This window comes from Colobus angolensis, unplaced genomic scaffold (assembly GCF_000951035.1).
Source record: "Colobus angolensis palliatus isolate OR3802 unplaced genomic scaffold, Cang.pa_1.0 Scaffold344, whole genome shotgun sequence".
In the NCBI taxonomy this organism is placed as follows: Eukaryota; Metazoa; Chordata; class Mammalia; order Primates; family Cercopithecidae; genus Colobus; species Colobus angolensis.
This window is the reverse complement of record NW_012116755.1, coordinates 2,396,193-2,411,676: the sequence shown is the minus strand read 5'-3', so window position 1 is coordinate 2,411,676 and position 15,484 is coordinate 2,396,193. Positions and strand designations below refer to the sequence as shown.

General features: G+C 45.9%; 2 protein-coding genes across 6 annotated transcripts in view; one reads left to right on the top strand and one right to left on the bottom strand.

The window, feature by feature from the left end:
- FYCO1 (FYVE and coiled-coil domain containing 1) overlaps positions 1-15,484 on the top strand; it is a 79,434-nt gene that overhangs the window by 48,211 nt on the left and 15,739 nt on the right. Inside the window, exons 15-16 of one of the 2 annotated variants that reach the window (XM_011952672.1) lie at positions 10,611-10,670; positions 12,321-12,416. In XM_011952672.1, coding sequence (XP_011808062.1) covers positions 10,611-10,670; positions 12,321-12,416 — 156 coding nt within the window. The remainder of the gene's footprint in view (positions 1-10,610; positions 10,671-12,320; positions 12,417-15,484) is intronic. The other variant, XM_011952674.1, reaches the window with a different exon arrangement.
- On the bottom strand, positions 532-7,954 carry CXCR6 (chemokine (C-X-C motif) receptor 6). Of its 4 annotated transcripts, none has more exons than XM_011952671.1 (2): positions 7,584-7,954; positions 532-2,424 (listed from the first exon to the last, which is right to left on the bottom strand). In XM_011952671.1, exon 2 carries the CDS (start codon positions 2,401-2,403, stop codon positions 1,372-1,374), a length of 1,032 nt encoding a protein of 343 aa, XP_011808061.1. In that variant the 5' UTR covers positions 2,404-2,424; positions 7,584-7,954; the 3' UTR covers positions 532-1,371. The 4 variants fall into 4 exon arrangements, with proteins under 4 accessions (XP_011808061.1, XP_011808058.1, XP_011808060.1 ...); XM_011952668.1 differs by lacking the exon at positions 7,584-7,954 and adding an exon at positions 5,344-5,397; XM_011952670.1 differs by lacking the exon at positions 7,584-7,954 and adding an exon at positions 2,826-3,891 and having other exon boundaries at positions 532-2,794.

Genomic DNA, 15,484 nt, shown 5'->3' with positions numbered 1-15,484 from the left:
CAAAAAGAAAGGAAACAGGTGCTCAGAGGCCGAGTTTCGCCCAAGGTCTTACAAACTGGTGAGTGGCAGGGATTCAGCTCTGGTCTATTCACCCACCAAAACCACACTGTTAAGTCAGTTCTGGCCTGCCTCTCTGTGCATTCCAATTAGCTGTTGTCAGTTGGTTCTCCGTATTTGGTGAGTGATTTTGGGATACATAAGCCCAAAAAACATCTTTAAGCCTATTGAACAGACTGCCAGGATTTAATAAACATGCATAAAATCTGACATTTAAAACTATGCCTCATCCTGTGACCACATTCTAGAAGTTAAACAAATGTGCCCCACACTTTAGACAGGAGGTTAGAAACCACAGTGAAAGAGCAGGGTCGTTATCACTGGTATATTCCATTTCCATGATAGAGCACTGCCCTCTAACTTTACCACTTATTTTCCGTGCTCTGAGCCCAAAAGTAACTTTTTTGTATATTCCAAAAAAGTATATTCCAGGCACACTACATTAAAATAGAATGTACCAAAGCATAAAAGTAGTTTGGAGACTTTAAAAGTTTTATTTCTTAGCTATGAAACTCATATGCTAGTAATATATAGCATATGTGTATATGTGTGTGTATATACATTTACATATGTTTATATGGCAGACATTGGGAAATTTCATTTTTAAATGAGCAAAGCCACCAAAGAGTCCACTTCAGAAGTGCTGCTTAGATTCATTACAGTCTTAAATGCTGTTTTGCACATTTTTCAAGCATTCCATGGACCACTGGAATTCTCAGCCTATTATAATTTGATTTTGCCCATTCATAGTCCCTGGTGCTAGTTATTCTGGATTAATCAAAGCAATCTGAACATCTGCCTATACAAAAGTCAAGCCCCAAGGTGAGGCAGAGCCTGATCTCATTTCTGTTAGGTGCCTGGTGGTGCCAGCATTTGTTTTCATGGCTGCTCTGATCTCCACTGTTTGCCCAGTAGTCAGAAGAGCCTTCTGAGCTTGGGCACCCAGCGTGCTACCTACCACCAACAGCTTTGTTGGCTGTGCTCACCTCTTCAACCTTCAGCCCCAGTCCCAATCAAGGAGAACCTGAGATCATAGAAGTCACAGGTCATCCCCCTTGATTTCAGCATTCTTGGAGATAGAGAAAGGAAAGTCCTTAAAAATTTTAGACCCCCTACTTGGGCTTTCGGCATCAGTGTTCAAGAAGAGAACAGTACATGTTCATGCCTGAGAAGAAGCATTCCAAACCAGTCAGAGTGTCTGATAACTTCTCCATGAGAATGCTCAAGCTATAAACAAAGCCTGCCTCACCACATCAAGAGGACACAACCATGCCCTGCAAATTCCAGAGCAGCTTCTCGAAATGCTGGCAAGACCTATAGCTGAAACATGCTGGTGGCCTCCACATTGTGGGAGGCAGAAAAAGTCTTGGAATTGTCCTCAGAAGATTTCCATTGATGTGAGACCCCAAGGTAAGGGAGACAGCCAATGTCCTTCACAAGTTTCCAGAAGTTCTTTCGAAACTTCAGGCTGACAAAGGCATAGAGCACAGGGTTAAGGCAGGCCCTCAGGTATGCGATGGCCTCTGTCACTATGATGGTGTAGTGAAAGCTAGTCATGGCATAATACTCCCAGTGTGTGCTGCGGATGAGCTTCGCGAGGTTGAAGGGCGTCTGGGTCAGCAGGAACACAGCCATCACCAGGAAGATGATCTTTAGAGATCTGTGCTTCTGGAAGCCTCCAGCATGAAGCAGTGTTTTGATTATGACTGAATAGCAGACAATCATGGCGAGCAGTGGCAAGAAGAACCCCAGTGTCATCTGGGTGGCAAGAACCACAGTGGAAATCTCCTCATCATGATAACCACATATGAGCTTGTCCAGATTAAAGACATTGCCATAGATAATTTGGGGCAAGGAAACCAGCAGGGATATCACCCAGATGAGCAAGCAGATGACCTTGCCCCAAGTCATCCTCTTGGCTTGCTGGTTGTAGGCCTTGGTGGCCTTAACCACTACAATGAAACGATCCACAGTGATGCAGGTGAGGATGAGCATGGATGTGTAGAAGTTAATAGTGTAGACGCCCAGTAGGGTCTTGCACATGACCTGGCCAAAGATCCATTCATGGATGCCTGCATAGGCCCAGAAGGGCAGAGTGCAGATAAACACCAGATCAGCCAGGGGTAGGTTCACCAGGAACACGTCCGTCAGGCTCTGCAGCTTATGGTAGAAGATGGATATGACCAGCACCAGGGAATTCCCCACCAGGCCACAGACAAACACTACCAGGTACATGCAGGGCAGAAAGACCTTGCTGAACTGCAGGAAGTCTTGATGCTCTTCCTGGCTGCTATCATTGAAACTGTTGAAGAACCCATCATCTTCATAGTGATCATACTCTGCCATGGTGTCTGTTCTGATGAACACCTGTGAGTCAGAACCCAGGAATTATATTTGGGGCTGAAGATGGCATTCTCTGTCTTCCTGCTGTCCCATTGACCACATTTAGGGGGCAAATAGTCATCTCCTAAACCCACCCACTAGGCTGTGTAGAAACAGCACAGTCCAGTATATTGAAGATAACCAATTCTGAGGGGAAATTGCTCAGACAGGACAAGGACTCTCCATTAGCCTGAAAATTCTCAGGATCTCACCCATGTGGGAGACAACTCATAACTGACCCCTAAGCACATTCCATAAAATCCTGTGCTCAGTTATTTTGAAAGCAAAAGTCGCTTTGCCGCCAGATGGGCACAGTGCTCTTTGGAAGAGCAACACTGATAATGGATGGTTGAGCCTGCTGATAATCTGGGTATCAGTGGATGAGCCCACTGATAATCTGAGCTCATCAATGGGACATGCCTGTTTTCCTCTCCCCCTGCTTCACCACAGTTGCCCACCCATCCTGAGCCCCATTTCCTAATAAATTGTGAAAGCTAAAGCAAGTGCTCCTACCAGGGGGCTCTCCTATCAAGGAGACTCCTGGAGACCACAGGTGTTTGGAGATGGCAAGACTGCTCTGCCTGGGTAGGTAGTCCTTCCTGCCTTTACTTCCCCTCAATTGCATAGATTTTCAAAGGCTACTAATGGGGAAACAAGGGATAGAAAAGCCCACGGCTGCCCAGCACTTTGGCTGAGCTGGCTTCATGGATAAAGCACTGGGTGGTTCTCACTTCCCAACTAAACTTTCCCCTTCATCATCTAACACAGTTTATGGCATTCCACCATCAGTCTCATTTCCTGAAGACTTCTGAGCAAGAAGTCTCTTAAAAGGTAGATTTCCCCAAAGCAGAACCTTGCCTTAGCTCCTGTGATTGGCAGGTTAGGACTTAAGGGCCTCATTTAACAAGCAGAAGACCCAATTGAAATGGGTGCCAGATGGGCTATCTTTCTTACCCAGGGCACCAGCCCTTCAAGATGTCACTTCTCTCTGACCCTTCCCTCTGCCCTGTGACCCTGCCAAAGACCACGGACAGGACAAGGGATCATGCAACCTGTGGTGTGGGAGCAGGGGCCGCTATGGCAACATCAGCCCATGAGTGCGAAGCCTGCCCTTGCTACTGACCTGCAGATACTCAACATGCAGCAGCTCATTTCCAGTGACCTGGAGCTATGTCTGGCCAGCACCTCAAAAAGATGTATGAAGAAGAGCAGGTGTTTGGAGAGAATCTCTGCCAGCAAAGTCAAAATATTGCCTGACCAGACAAGGGCATATAAACAATGAGGTTACCTTTCCTAATCCACTCAGAAACACTTCTGTCCCTGACGTTGAGTCCTGACTGGGAGCAGTGTCTCCGATGCTGCTGCTTGCCTCTGTCTTTCCAGGGGCCAAAGTGCCCTTTCTCTCTAGCAAGGAAGGATGCTGCCTTTGGGCTAAGACTGCTTAATCACAATCCTTACCCTTACACCACAATTGTTAGCTCTCTAAGGGTGATGGGTCAGCCAGTAGACATCCTGCCCCCGACAAGCTCTGTGGGGCACTATATTAAGTAGGTCAGATGATGCGTTTGTGTTATTGATTCGCATGAGCAAAAACATATTTTTTCGTCATTTAAAATATGAAACAGGTGACTTTGCTCTTAAGAGTAATGTCCAGCTCTCCATTATTGCTTGACTCGCTCTTGCCTTTTTTTGGTATCCTCCTGTTCCAGCTTTTACTGGTCCCTTATGCTGCCATTACACATTTCATCAAAGGACCTGTTCAAATTCATGTGTAATAATTGGTAAACTTTGATGTGTAATAATTGGTAAACAGGTTGGGCCTGGACAGTGCTGCGCAAATAGAATATTAAAAATTACTTCCCCTTCTAGGCGAACTAAAAACATTTATCTTCTGTAATCAAAATCCTATTTTGTTTTCTGAAAATTAAAAAAAAAATCTACAACTTTGGAAATAGTGTAAAAGTCTGATAATGATGAAGCAAATTATAATTCAGACATAAAATAGAATATGACTTAAATGTTTAGGAAGTATTTTTACTGATTTTGGAAAATGCAATACTCTTAGTTAAATTGCTAAGAACAGTGTAAACAAAGTAAGTATGCAAAATAAGTATTAGCTATTACTATTACAACAAATAGATGTCAAAAGGATATAAAATTAATTGTGATTCGTAACCTTTTTTGACCATAAACTCCTTTGAGAATCTCCTAAAAACTGCAGACCTTTTCTCAGAAATAATGTATACACACACACACACACGCACGCACAAATACCCCTGCAATTCTGGGAGTCCATGAACCCCTTGAATCCCTCTGCCATATATTCTGTGGGCCCTCATTTAAGAGTTCATGATAAACTACGTGATTTTTGACTGACCGTACTTTTAGAAACTTGGAAAAAATGATCACATTTTATTAGCAGTTGGCCTCCAGCTGGTGGAATTATGGGTGACTTATTTCTTCCTTTTTTTAAAATAGTTTTCGAAGTTTGTACAGTAGTATATTGATTTATATTGAAAAAATAACATAAATGATAATCTGAGAAAACAGCCTGTCTTATGCAAAAGAAATGAAAACAGATTATCCATTGAGCAAATATAGACAATAACTAGATCCTTCTTATCTCCCTGGGTGGGTCTGACTATGCCATTACTAGCAGTACCATCAGCCTACAAGCACTAACTGTGTGCCTGGAAACATGTTCAGTAGTTTTCATGTTTCTCCAGTTTAACCCACACAGTAGCAAATGGCAGTGATGGAATTTGAACTAAAAGCAGCTGAGCTCCATAGCCTGGCACTGTGCGCTGTGCCCTAGCACAGACAGGAATCCGAGAACACCAACAATACCTGGAGTTAGTCCTCCCTGTCTTCTTTTCAGTATAAAGAGTAAGACAAATGACTCACCAGCAGAGGTGCTTTGCCAGTTTGTTCCACGGATGAGCTTGCTCGTGAAGCAAGGTCTGCCTCTACTTCTGTGATGTGGTTCGTGTTTCCGCTGAACATTTTTTAAGAGCCTTCAGCTGGTTACTATAAGAGACCCACCCCCTACTCCCATCCTTCAGATCAGAATCCATATGACCAACCCGCCCCTGTGTAGTGCATGGGTCAGAGATGGGTGGGTTACTCTGATACCCCACACCCCCTTCATTCTGCTTTGGGGCGGATTCTTCTGTCAGGGCCTGACAGGGCTTTATTCGTAAACTAAAGGGGAACAATAAGGAGGTTTGGCTCTGGCCATCCACCGAAGATGGTGGCATTTGTACCTTAAAATTACTTCATTCACTAGTCAGACATCTTTTTGGAACAGTTGGGGTCTGGGCCAATGCTAAGTCCATGGCATGGGCTGGGTTCTGTGTGCACATGCAGCTCCAGCATATGTGATAGCTGTTAAGCCCCGTAGCAGCCCTGCAGTCGATATTATCCTTCCTTTATAGATGAGAACACCGAGGACCATAGCCAAAACAACAGCCCCCGGTGCACACAGGTAGAAACTGGCAAATCGAAGATACACACTCAGGTCTCTGTCATTACCAGACCAATCAACAGGATGATGATGAGTCTGCCAGAGGGCCTGGTGCAGCGCTCACTCCTAAGCCCACACCACTCAGGCACCTCAGCAGGCAGTGCCCACCCACCCTGCCTAGCCTGGCTGGAATCATCTGGTTTCCTTGGGCTGCCCTCTCTACTCCTGGAATTCCCCAGCTGTTGACTACTTTGATCTCAGTACAGTTCTAGTTGTCAGTCTCCATGATCTAACATTACTGACCCTTCTGGGAAATAACGCTGGAAGGCAGGAATTAGAGGCATGTCAGCCTGGGTCACATGCCCCAGTGCCTCCTCGTGGAGAGGGTACTAGGGAGAGGCATGTACTCCAATGTCTGCTTTCCCAGAAGCAGCTGCCCTCTTGTGGAGGTGCCTGGCCTCCCTTCTCCGGCTCTGCACTACCATTCAGGTTGCTTCTCTCCAATGCTTTTGCTCTCTCCCACCTCCTGGCAAACCTCATGTGGCTCTTCCTAAGGGCAAATATCAAGCATTGGGAGCACGGACCAGGAGCAACCTCAGGATCCAGAGACTAACACTGAGTTCTACTGCAAGCCTGGCCCTATGCTGGATGCTTCTATGTACAGCCATCTAATCCTAGTCACTTACAGATAGGCAAACAGAAGACTAGAGAGATTAACCCACTTGCCCAAGAACACACATCCCCAGCAGTCACCCGGGACTGTCAGGCTGCAGAGCCAGTGCTTCCTGCCCTGCTCTGAGTATGGAGCTATGCCAGGGGGCCCTGATAAAAGATCTGAAGAGCTCTAGTAGGTTTGCAGGCCTTTTTTTGAATGAATTCGTTCAGACTGTCCTTTCTACCAAACTGGTACAAATGAGTGAGGTGTTCCTTATGGGCATGAACCATGAGGCTGCATAGACTACATACCGATGGACAGATGGATGTAGGGAATGGTGGACAAATGAATAAAAGAACAGACTGAGCCAAATATGCACCTGTCTTCCTGAAAGAGATCTTTCAAGGCAGGGTGGCAATTTAACCCTGCCTGACATTTAGGAATCTTTCAGCTTTGAGAGCTGAGTTTTACCCAGGGACAAGCCAACCACGCCATTCAAGACAGGTCCACAGGGCAGTGTTAGAATGGCCTGAGCCTTGTCAAGCACCCTTGGCCATGCTCTTCTCAGCAAGCCTTTCTACTCCATGAGGAAAAACAAACCAGCACCTGGGGCCCTCCATGACTGTGTACGTGTCAATATGGGGATATGTGTATTTGAGAAAGCATGGCTTGTTTATCATGGCCATTCTTTAATAGAAACTCCTCTATAGTACAAAAGACTTGCACCTATATTGGAGGGGCTGAGCCACTCGCAGGTTTGGGGCTAAAATTTTATTTTAATTGCTTTACAAAACGCCTTTTACTATCTGCCAATTTGTAGTGTTAATTGTTTTAAGGGCATTGTTTTTATTTGAAACAAAACTTGAAACTTGCTAAGGGTGGGAACCCAATCATATATGTCTTAGATTTCCCCAGAAATAGCTAAACATTTTCTAAATAAAATTGAGGGAAGAGTAAAAGGGAAGTGGCAGACATACCTGCTGCAGATTTATCTTGGAAGTCAGACTGTTGGCCTGCTCTCCTTACCTGAAGACCTGGCAGAGCTTTTAAGTTATCAGTTCCAGGATCCAGGGATGAGACATTTACTGCTGTTGGCAAGGCATTGGTGGATGATGGGCTGTGATCCACAGAAAAGTAACCTAACCAGCCAGGCGTGGCAGTGGGCACCTATAGTCCCAGCACTCAGGAGGCTAAGATGAGAGGATCATTTGAAGCTCAGGAGTTTGAGGCCAGCCTGGGCAACATAACCAGCAGACCTGTACCGCTGCAAGCCACCAGGAGGAGCTGAGAGATCAACTGGCAGGAACAGAGCCACTATAGCTGAGAGGAATTGTTCTGGAGGAACAGTTTTTCTATAAGCAGGGAGCAGGAGAAGGAAACCACGTACAGGGGTTGACTACCTCCAGTGGAAGAAGGTGAGTTGTCGAAGTGTCTTACCAGTAGAGAATGTGTCTGAGTCACGTGGCACCAAAGTACATTAGCAGCAGCAAATCCATACGGGTCTGCAGCAACTCGAGTCTTGCCTCCTTGGAGGAAAGAATTTGGTCGAGGGGCACAGGTAGGTTTAAGGCAGAGGGAGAGACTGAGGCAAGTTTTAGAGCAGGAGTAAGGTTTATTAAAAAGTTTTAGAGCAGGAACAAATGGAAGTAAAGTATACTTGGAAGAGAGCCAAGCAGGTGACCTGGGAGATCCAAGTGCCCCGTCGGGCACTTGACTTGAGGTTTTATACATTGGCATGGTTCCAGGGTTTGTGTTTCTTCTCCCCGGACTCTTTCCTTGGAGCAGGCTGTCCGCAGGCATGGTGGCTTGCCAGCACTTGGGAGGGGCTGCATGCTCAGTGTGTTTACTGGAGGTGTGTGCATGCTCACTTGAGGTATTTTTCCCTTATCAGTCGTTTCTAGGGGAAGGTCATATACCGGTTAAACTCTGCCATTTCGCCTCTTAATGTGCGTGCTTGAGCCCACTCGCCCACCTCCTGAGATCTTATCAGGAAGCTGCTGATTACCAGCTTCAGATGTTTTCTATCTATTAGGAGACTCTTTCTCTGGCTCTGGCTGCAACCAGTTATTTTACAGAGACAGCTTAACAATTGCCTGACCATTACTTGACAGTCACCTGACATTCCTGGGGGAGGGGGGCCCTCTCCTGCCCTGCTCATGCCTGCCTAGCTACCTATTCTAACACTAGGAATTTATAAGCAATGGATTAGCAAAGTAAAATCAAGTTAATGCAATAATAATAACTTGATAGCAAAACTAAAATATGCCCCCAGATTGCAGAGTGAATATGATGTGTGTGGTGTGGTTCAGCCCAACCTTCAAACCTGCACTGTTCAGTGCAGCCTTCTGCTGTGAGAGACCTGTGCTGCACCTGCACTGCCCAACACAGTGGCCACCAGTCCAGGTGATAATTGAGCACTTGAAATGTGGCTAGTGCAACCAGGCAGCCACATTTTTAGTTTAATTTATCTGATGAATTTAAGTTTATATAGCCACATGTGGCTAGTGGCTACTATATTGAAGAGTGCAGTTCTAAACTGAAGATATCTCCATTTCAGAGGAGACTGTTCACAGATGGAGGCTGACCAGAGGGAGGTATAGGAGCCTGTGTAATCAGGAAAAGGAACACTTCTCACTCTGCAAGGCTTAGCGAGGCTGAGGGGAGATGGCGCCCCCTGGGGAAGATTGGCAGCAAGGCACCTTGGGCCATAGGGATTTTCCAGGCATCTGTTCCTCTCTGGGCTAGTTTCTAAAGAAGCAGACCTGTACCGCAGGCAGTCTGCAGGATTAAAGTTGTGCAGTAATTACATAACAAACAGGCCGAGGCCATTTGATTCGTGACAGGGAAGGACTATAGACTCCCATGTAGAGACCAAGCTGGAGGGGCTCCACCATGACTCAGAGAGGTGTGGACTCCAGGACTGCAGTGCCAGGGGCCGCATGGTTTGTGCTCACCACTTTATTCTGACTCGCTTCTAATGCGGAGCCTTGGGTATGTCCTCCTTTGGGAGCATTTGGGACAGAAGAAAACCTTACTCTGAGGCAAATAATGTAGACATTCACTGGGCATGGGCTGTGTGCACAGCAGGCTGCCCAGGAATGCCAGGATGGCACCCACAAAGGGACAGACAAGTTGGCGGACTGGAACGTGTGCTCGAGAGATACTGATCTCAGCTGACCACTGGCTCCAGACAAAAACTCGGACGGAAAGGGTGGCATGCCATCAGCCAAGCTAGCAGTAGGCTGCCATGACCAGAGCAAGGGGAGGAGGAAGGCCGCGTGGGCAGTGAGTATCTGGTATCTTCGCTGAGACTGCCTCGATAGCAAGGAACGGAAGCAGCTCTAGTAGGAGGTGGGGTGCCCTCTAGTGGTCATGCTTTGGTTGCCGTCCTTTCTCAAGCTGTTAAATCCCTTGACATCCTCTGAGTTGCTTGAACATTTTCTACAGTATCTCACGGTAAGAAATACATTTTGCATGGCTACCTAGTGTGCATGTGTGTACACATATGGTCAAAACAAGAGCCTCGAGGCTGGCCGCAGTGACTCATGCCTGTAACCCCAGCACTTTGGAAGGCCGAGGTGGGCCGATCATGTGGTCAGGAGATTGAGACCATCCTGGCCAACATGGTGAAACCCCGTCTCTACTAAAAATACAAAAATTAGCTGAGTGTGGTGGGTGCATGCCTGTAATCCCACCTATTCGGGAGGCTGAGGCAGGAGAATCGCTTGAACCGAGGAGTTGGATGTTGCAGTGAGCCAAGATCGTGCCACACAGCACTCTAGCCTGGCAACAGAGCAAAACTCCGTCTCAAAAACAAACAAACAAACAAAACCCAAGAGCCTCATAAATACTTATCCTCGCAACATGCAATATACTATTGTATTTTCTATTTTATTCTATTTCTTTTAATGTTGGTCATAACCTCCTGATTCACAGCCCACTAAATGGGTCATGACCTACAGTTTGAAAACCTATTGAAAAGAAAGCCCTCTGCCCTAATTGTTACCTTTGAGACCATCACCCACCTGTCCCACTCCCACCTCACTCATGCAGGGCATCCGCCGGGGCCAGCAAGGGTCTGGGAAACCTGCTCTGTGAATCATCTGCTTACAGGTAATCAGGCGTTGTCTGTCATCACTGTGGTCAGGGAGGAGGGTGATGGAGGAAGAGAAGGAATCATAGATTAGGACATCTTTTATCCTGAATGCAGGAAAACTGGGAGAACCAAGTACAGCTTTCAGAGTCTCTCTCATTCTACTTTATTTCTTTATCTCATTTATGGTATTTGTACCTTGGACAAGGATGAAAGCAAACAAGCAGGCCTGAGTTACCCTGGCCTGTCTCCTATGGACTTCGGCTTCCCTGCTGTCAAGTGGGTGGCTGCACGAGCTGGCTCCTTGAGCAGCTTCTTGCACTGATGTTCCCTGTTTCTGTTTGTCCCAGGGTGAGGGGTGGGGGCCTGGAAGCCAGGGGCTGGAAAAGCAAAAAAGAAGGTGTTAGGCAAGGAGGAAGATAGGGGGTTGGGGCCAGGAAGAAAAATAAATGCCAGAGTGACAAGGCATGCCCCCGGTGGCAGCAGGTACTGCAGCCCATGTTCTTCCTGCACCTTCCCTGAGAAGAGCAACAGAGGCCGTGGGCAGGAAGCTGCTGACCAGAGCAAGCCCACCTCTTTCTCAACCAGTGGGCTTGCAAAATGCTACCTCTGAGTCGTTTAAAACTTACAGCCTTTTCAAGCCATCAGAACCCAGAGTCCATCTGGTTCCATTTGCTTCCATTTAGAGAAGGAAAACTGGGGTCTCAGGAGGAAAGAGCTCACCATGAGTCACACAGTCACAATGCTGAAGCTGGAACCACAGTGGACCCCACCACAGTCATACCACGTCCCCTGCCCTTAGAGCCACAGAGACCTCAGCTAGAGGGAGCCCCACTGCTCAGGGCTGGTGGCATTCAGCTCCTGGAAGAGCACAGATTGTTGCAGCAATTTAAAAAGAAGCCACACTAAGTGGCAGATCTTCCTCACTGACGCCTTCACATGAGGACAAAGCCAGTTTACTTTTCTGGACCTAGGTTTCCTCTTTGGCAGAACGAGGGAGTGGAGCTGGTTGGGCTCTGAGGCACCTGAGATTGTATAAGCCCCTGGCTGAGCTAGACCTGCGGCCCCACAGGGAAAGCACTAAGTTGCAGTCAGGGTATCTAGTTCTGGCTCCAGCTCTGCCTCTGAGGAACTACCTGGGCCTCTGTGTCCCCATCAGTGAAGTGCAGGGACTGCAATCTGCCAATATGTTCTAAGAATCCATAATTCAGAAGGTGTTAAAAACCTCCCCTGGGTGCCTGTTCTTGTGCCCCAGGGATAGGCCAGAGGCCTCTCTAGTCGTGCACTGACACTGAGAAGGCAGGACCCCAGTGGTGCTGGTACCTTGGTCCCGTGGCAGTGGCTCTGCCGGCGTGGGCTAGGAGAGTGGTTGATTTGTGTTTCTGCTCACCCTTCCTATAGCAGGAGGTCTCTTCCCTACAGCTGCTTCAGGGAAACTGCTGTAGCTCTATTGTCTTCTCCTTGTCCACCTGCTTGGCCCTTGCCCCTTGCCCCTGCAGCCCTCCCTCTACCCACAAAATCTGCCGGGGTCTCTGTCATGACCTCTGTGATTAAAGGATCCCCCATGCATCTGGATTTGGCTGCCTGTGACTCCAAGACTGCGGACCCCAGGATGTGAGGCCCTGTGTGTTGATAGCTAAATGACTGTGTTCTCATTTGTGACATTTCAGGGACACTACATCAACCTCGCTAACGCCTGAGGACACTGAAGACATGCCCGTGGGGCAGGATGCGGAAATCTGCCTGCTGAAGTCTGGAGAACTCATGTAAGTGGCAGCTGCCGCCTGGGCCCTCTCCAGGTGTGGCGTTGGGAGGAGTAATGGCCTCTCCAGTGCTGGCGCTGGGGACCACCCCGGGGGCTCTAACTTAATACCAGTGGGGCTTCGTTTATTCTTTTTTTAAGTATAGCTTATATACGTTAAAATTCAAGCAAGTATACAGTGCTTGAATTCTCATGAATGATACAGTGTAATCACTAACACAATTAAGATATAGAACTGTTCCCTCACCCTGGGAAGTTCCCCGTGCCCCTTATAATATTCCTCCCATACCTCATGTTCTTTTTTCAAAGTAACTTTGTTAATTTTTTTATTGTACGAGCAATACACTTTCATTGTAAAAAATTAGGAAAATAGAGATAAGCAAAACATGTTGGCATATAGCCTTCCAGTCTTTTTTATATACCTATATACATATAATTTTTGACACAAATATTCTAAATCTTCTTTTGCAGTATTTTAAAACTTGCTATAGCATGAGTATTTTCCCACATCACCGAGTTCTCCAGTGTTGTGTCCAGTGGCTGCATAACTGTCATTGAATAGATTCAGCCACTCATTCACAGATATTTATTATCACAGTGTGCCAGGTACTATTTCAGGTGCTTAGAGCATGTCAGTAAACAAAACCAACAAAGGCTCACCCCTCGCCCTCATCAAGCTTACATTCCAGCAGGGGTTGACAGATGACAAACTGTCAACATAATTAAATAAGTCAATACTGTATAAATGTTACAAGGTGGTGCTTGCTATGGAAAAAGATAAAGTAGGATAACAGGGAAGGGGAATTTGCCATTTTAAATAGAGTGACAGTAAGAGGATAAGACTTGAAGGAGGTGAAGGAGTTGCCAGGCTTCTATCTACGGGTAGAGCATTTCAGGCAGAGGGAACAGGCAGCACAAAGGCCCTGCGACGGGATGGTGCCTGGCATGTTGAGGGGCCGAGAAAAGGGCCAGCATGCCTGCAGCAGAGAGAACCAGGAGGTGGAGTCAGAGTGGAAATGAGGGTCCCAGGACATAGGGTCTTGTTGGCCATTGTAAGGACTTTGACTTTGAATCTGAGGGAAATGGGACCCCCAAAATGAGGTGTGTAGCATTAAGAATGACTGAATCTAATTTACATTTGAAAAAGAATTGTTCTGGTTGCCGTGTGGAGAATAGATGATGGAGGACAAGAGCGAAAGTGGGGAGACCAGTTGAAAGGGTATTAGAGGAATGCTTGTTCCTTGGACCAAGTATTGGCAGAGAGGGCAGAGCCAGGGCAAATTCTGAACCTATTTTGAAGGTGGTGAAGATAGAATTTCCTGAAGGGTCAGATGTGGTCGTGAGAGAATAATCTATTCCACCAGTCCTCAGGTGACCTTGGACCACACTTGGACAAACACTATATTGAATTATGGGGCAGACCAAGCAGGAAGAATTAAATAGCTAGCCCACTCACAAGCTGTTGATGCTAGGGGAGTATGAAGTGTCAGGGCCACCCTTTCTGGAGAGCAATTTGGCTGCAGGATGTACCAAAAGCTCAAGAATTGCATTTTCTCTTTGATGCAATGGGCCTATGTCTGGGAATTTATCCTGAGGAAATGATGACTGGATGTGCAAAGATAAAGCTATCAAAATGTCCCTTGCATGCTACTCACAGCAGTGACAATTAGAAATAGTAAAAGAGAACTTGAGTGGTCGTGAATGGCTGTTGAATTTTGCCAGATCTTTTTTCTACATCAATTGATAAGATCATAGACTTTTTCTTCCTTAGCCTGTTGATATGATGGATTGCAATGACTGACTTTCATATATCAAACCAACCTTGCATACCTGGGATAGATCCCACTGGCTGCAGTATATAATTCTTTTTCACACCCTGCTGGATTTCACAAAATATCTAAAGGATGTTTTGCCAGATATAGAATTGACAGTTTTTTTCTTTCAGCATTTGAAATAAGTGTGCTGCTACTTCCCTCTGGCCTCTATGGTTTTAGATGAGAAATCCCCTAGCATTCAAATTGGTATTCTCCGGTAGATAATAAGTTATTTCTCTTTGCCTGCTTTCAAGTTTTTTCTTTGTCTTTTGTTCTTAGAAGTTGAACTATGACGGGTCTTGGCATGAATTTCTTTGAGTTTTTCCTATTTGGGGTACACTCAGCTCTTGAATCTCTAGGCTTATATCTGTCACCATATTTGGGAAGTTTATAGCCATCATTTCTTTGAATAGTTTTTCAGATGTACTCTATTTTCCCACTCCGTTTGGGACTCCAGTAATACAAATGTGAGATCTTTCGTCCTTGTCTTGCAGGTCCCAGAGGCTCTGTTCTTTTTCCTTGCACCCCGCCCCCCAATTCTCTTTTCCCTGTGTTGTTCAGATTGAGGAATTTCTGTTTTTCTCTCTTCAAGTATAACTGTCATCTTTATTCAGCTATTGAGTGTCCAGTGACTTTTTTTTATTTTGATTATTGTAATTATTTAGGTCTAAAATTTCCATTTAGTTCTTTTTTATGTCTTCTGTTTCTTTGGTGTGAGTTTTCCACTTTTTTATTGTTTCAAGAACATTTAAAATTGTTATTGAAGCATTTTTTTGATGACTGCTTTAAAAGCCTTGACAGATAACTCCAGCATCTGATTGATGTCAGTGTTGGCTTCTGTTGATTGTCTTTCCTCATGCACACTGTGATTTTCCAGGCTCTTAGGATAACGAGTGGTTTTCTAGTATATGTAGGTGGGGGCTCAGAGACGCTAAGCTGTTGTGATTTTCCTCATATTCTGGGGGTCCTTAATCAGTCCGCCTTCCTTCTCCTGCCCTTCACTTTTACTACAACTGCTGAATCATTTTCAGGTTTTTTAGTGGCGTTTAATGGGAAAGAACAAGGAAATGTTTGAAATCATTTATAATAAAACTTGTAAAAAATCTACCCTCAGGTAAAGGGATGAAGAAAGTTATGAGATTTAGAAGTAATTAGAACACACAGATCCAAGGCATATCCTTGAGGAGAATAGGATAGTACCGAGATAGGTCGGCTGGACGTGGGAATAAAATGCGAGGAGAATGACAACACCTTGAAA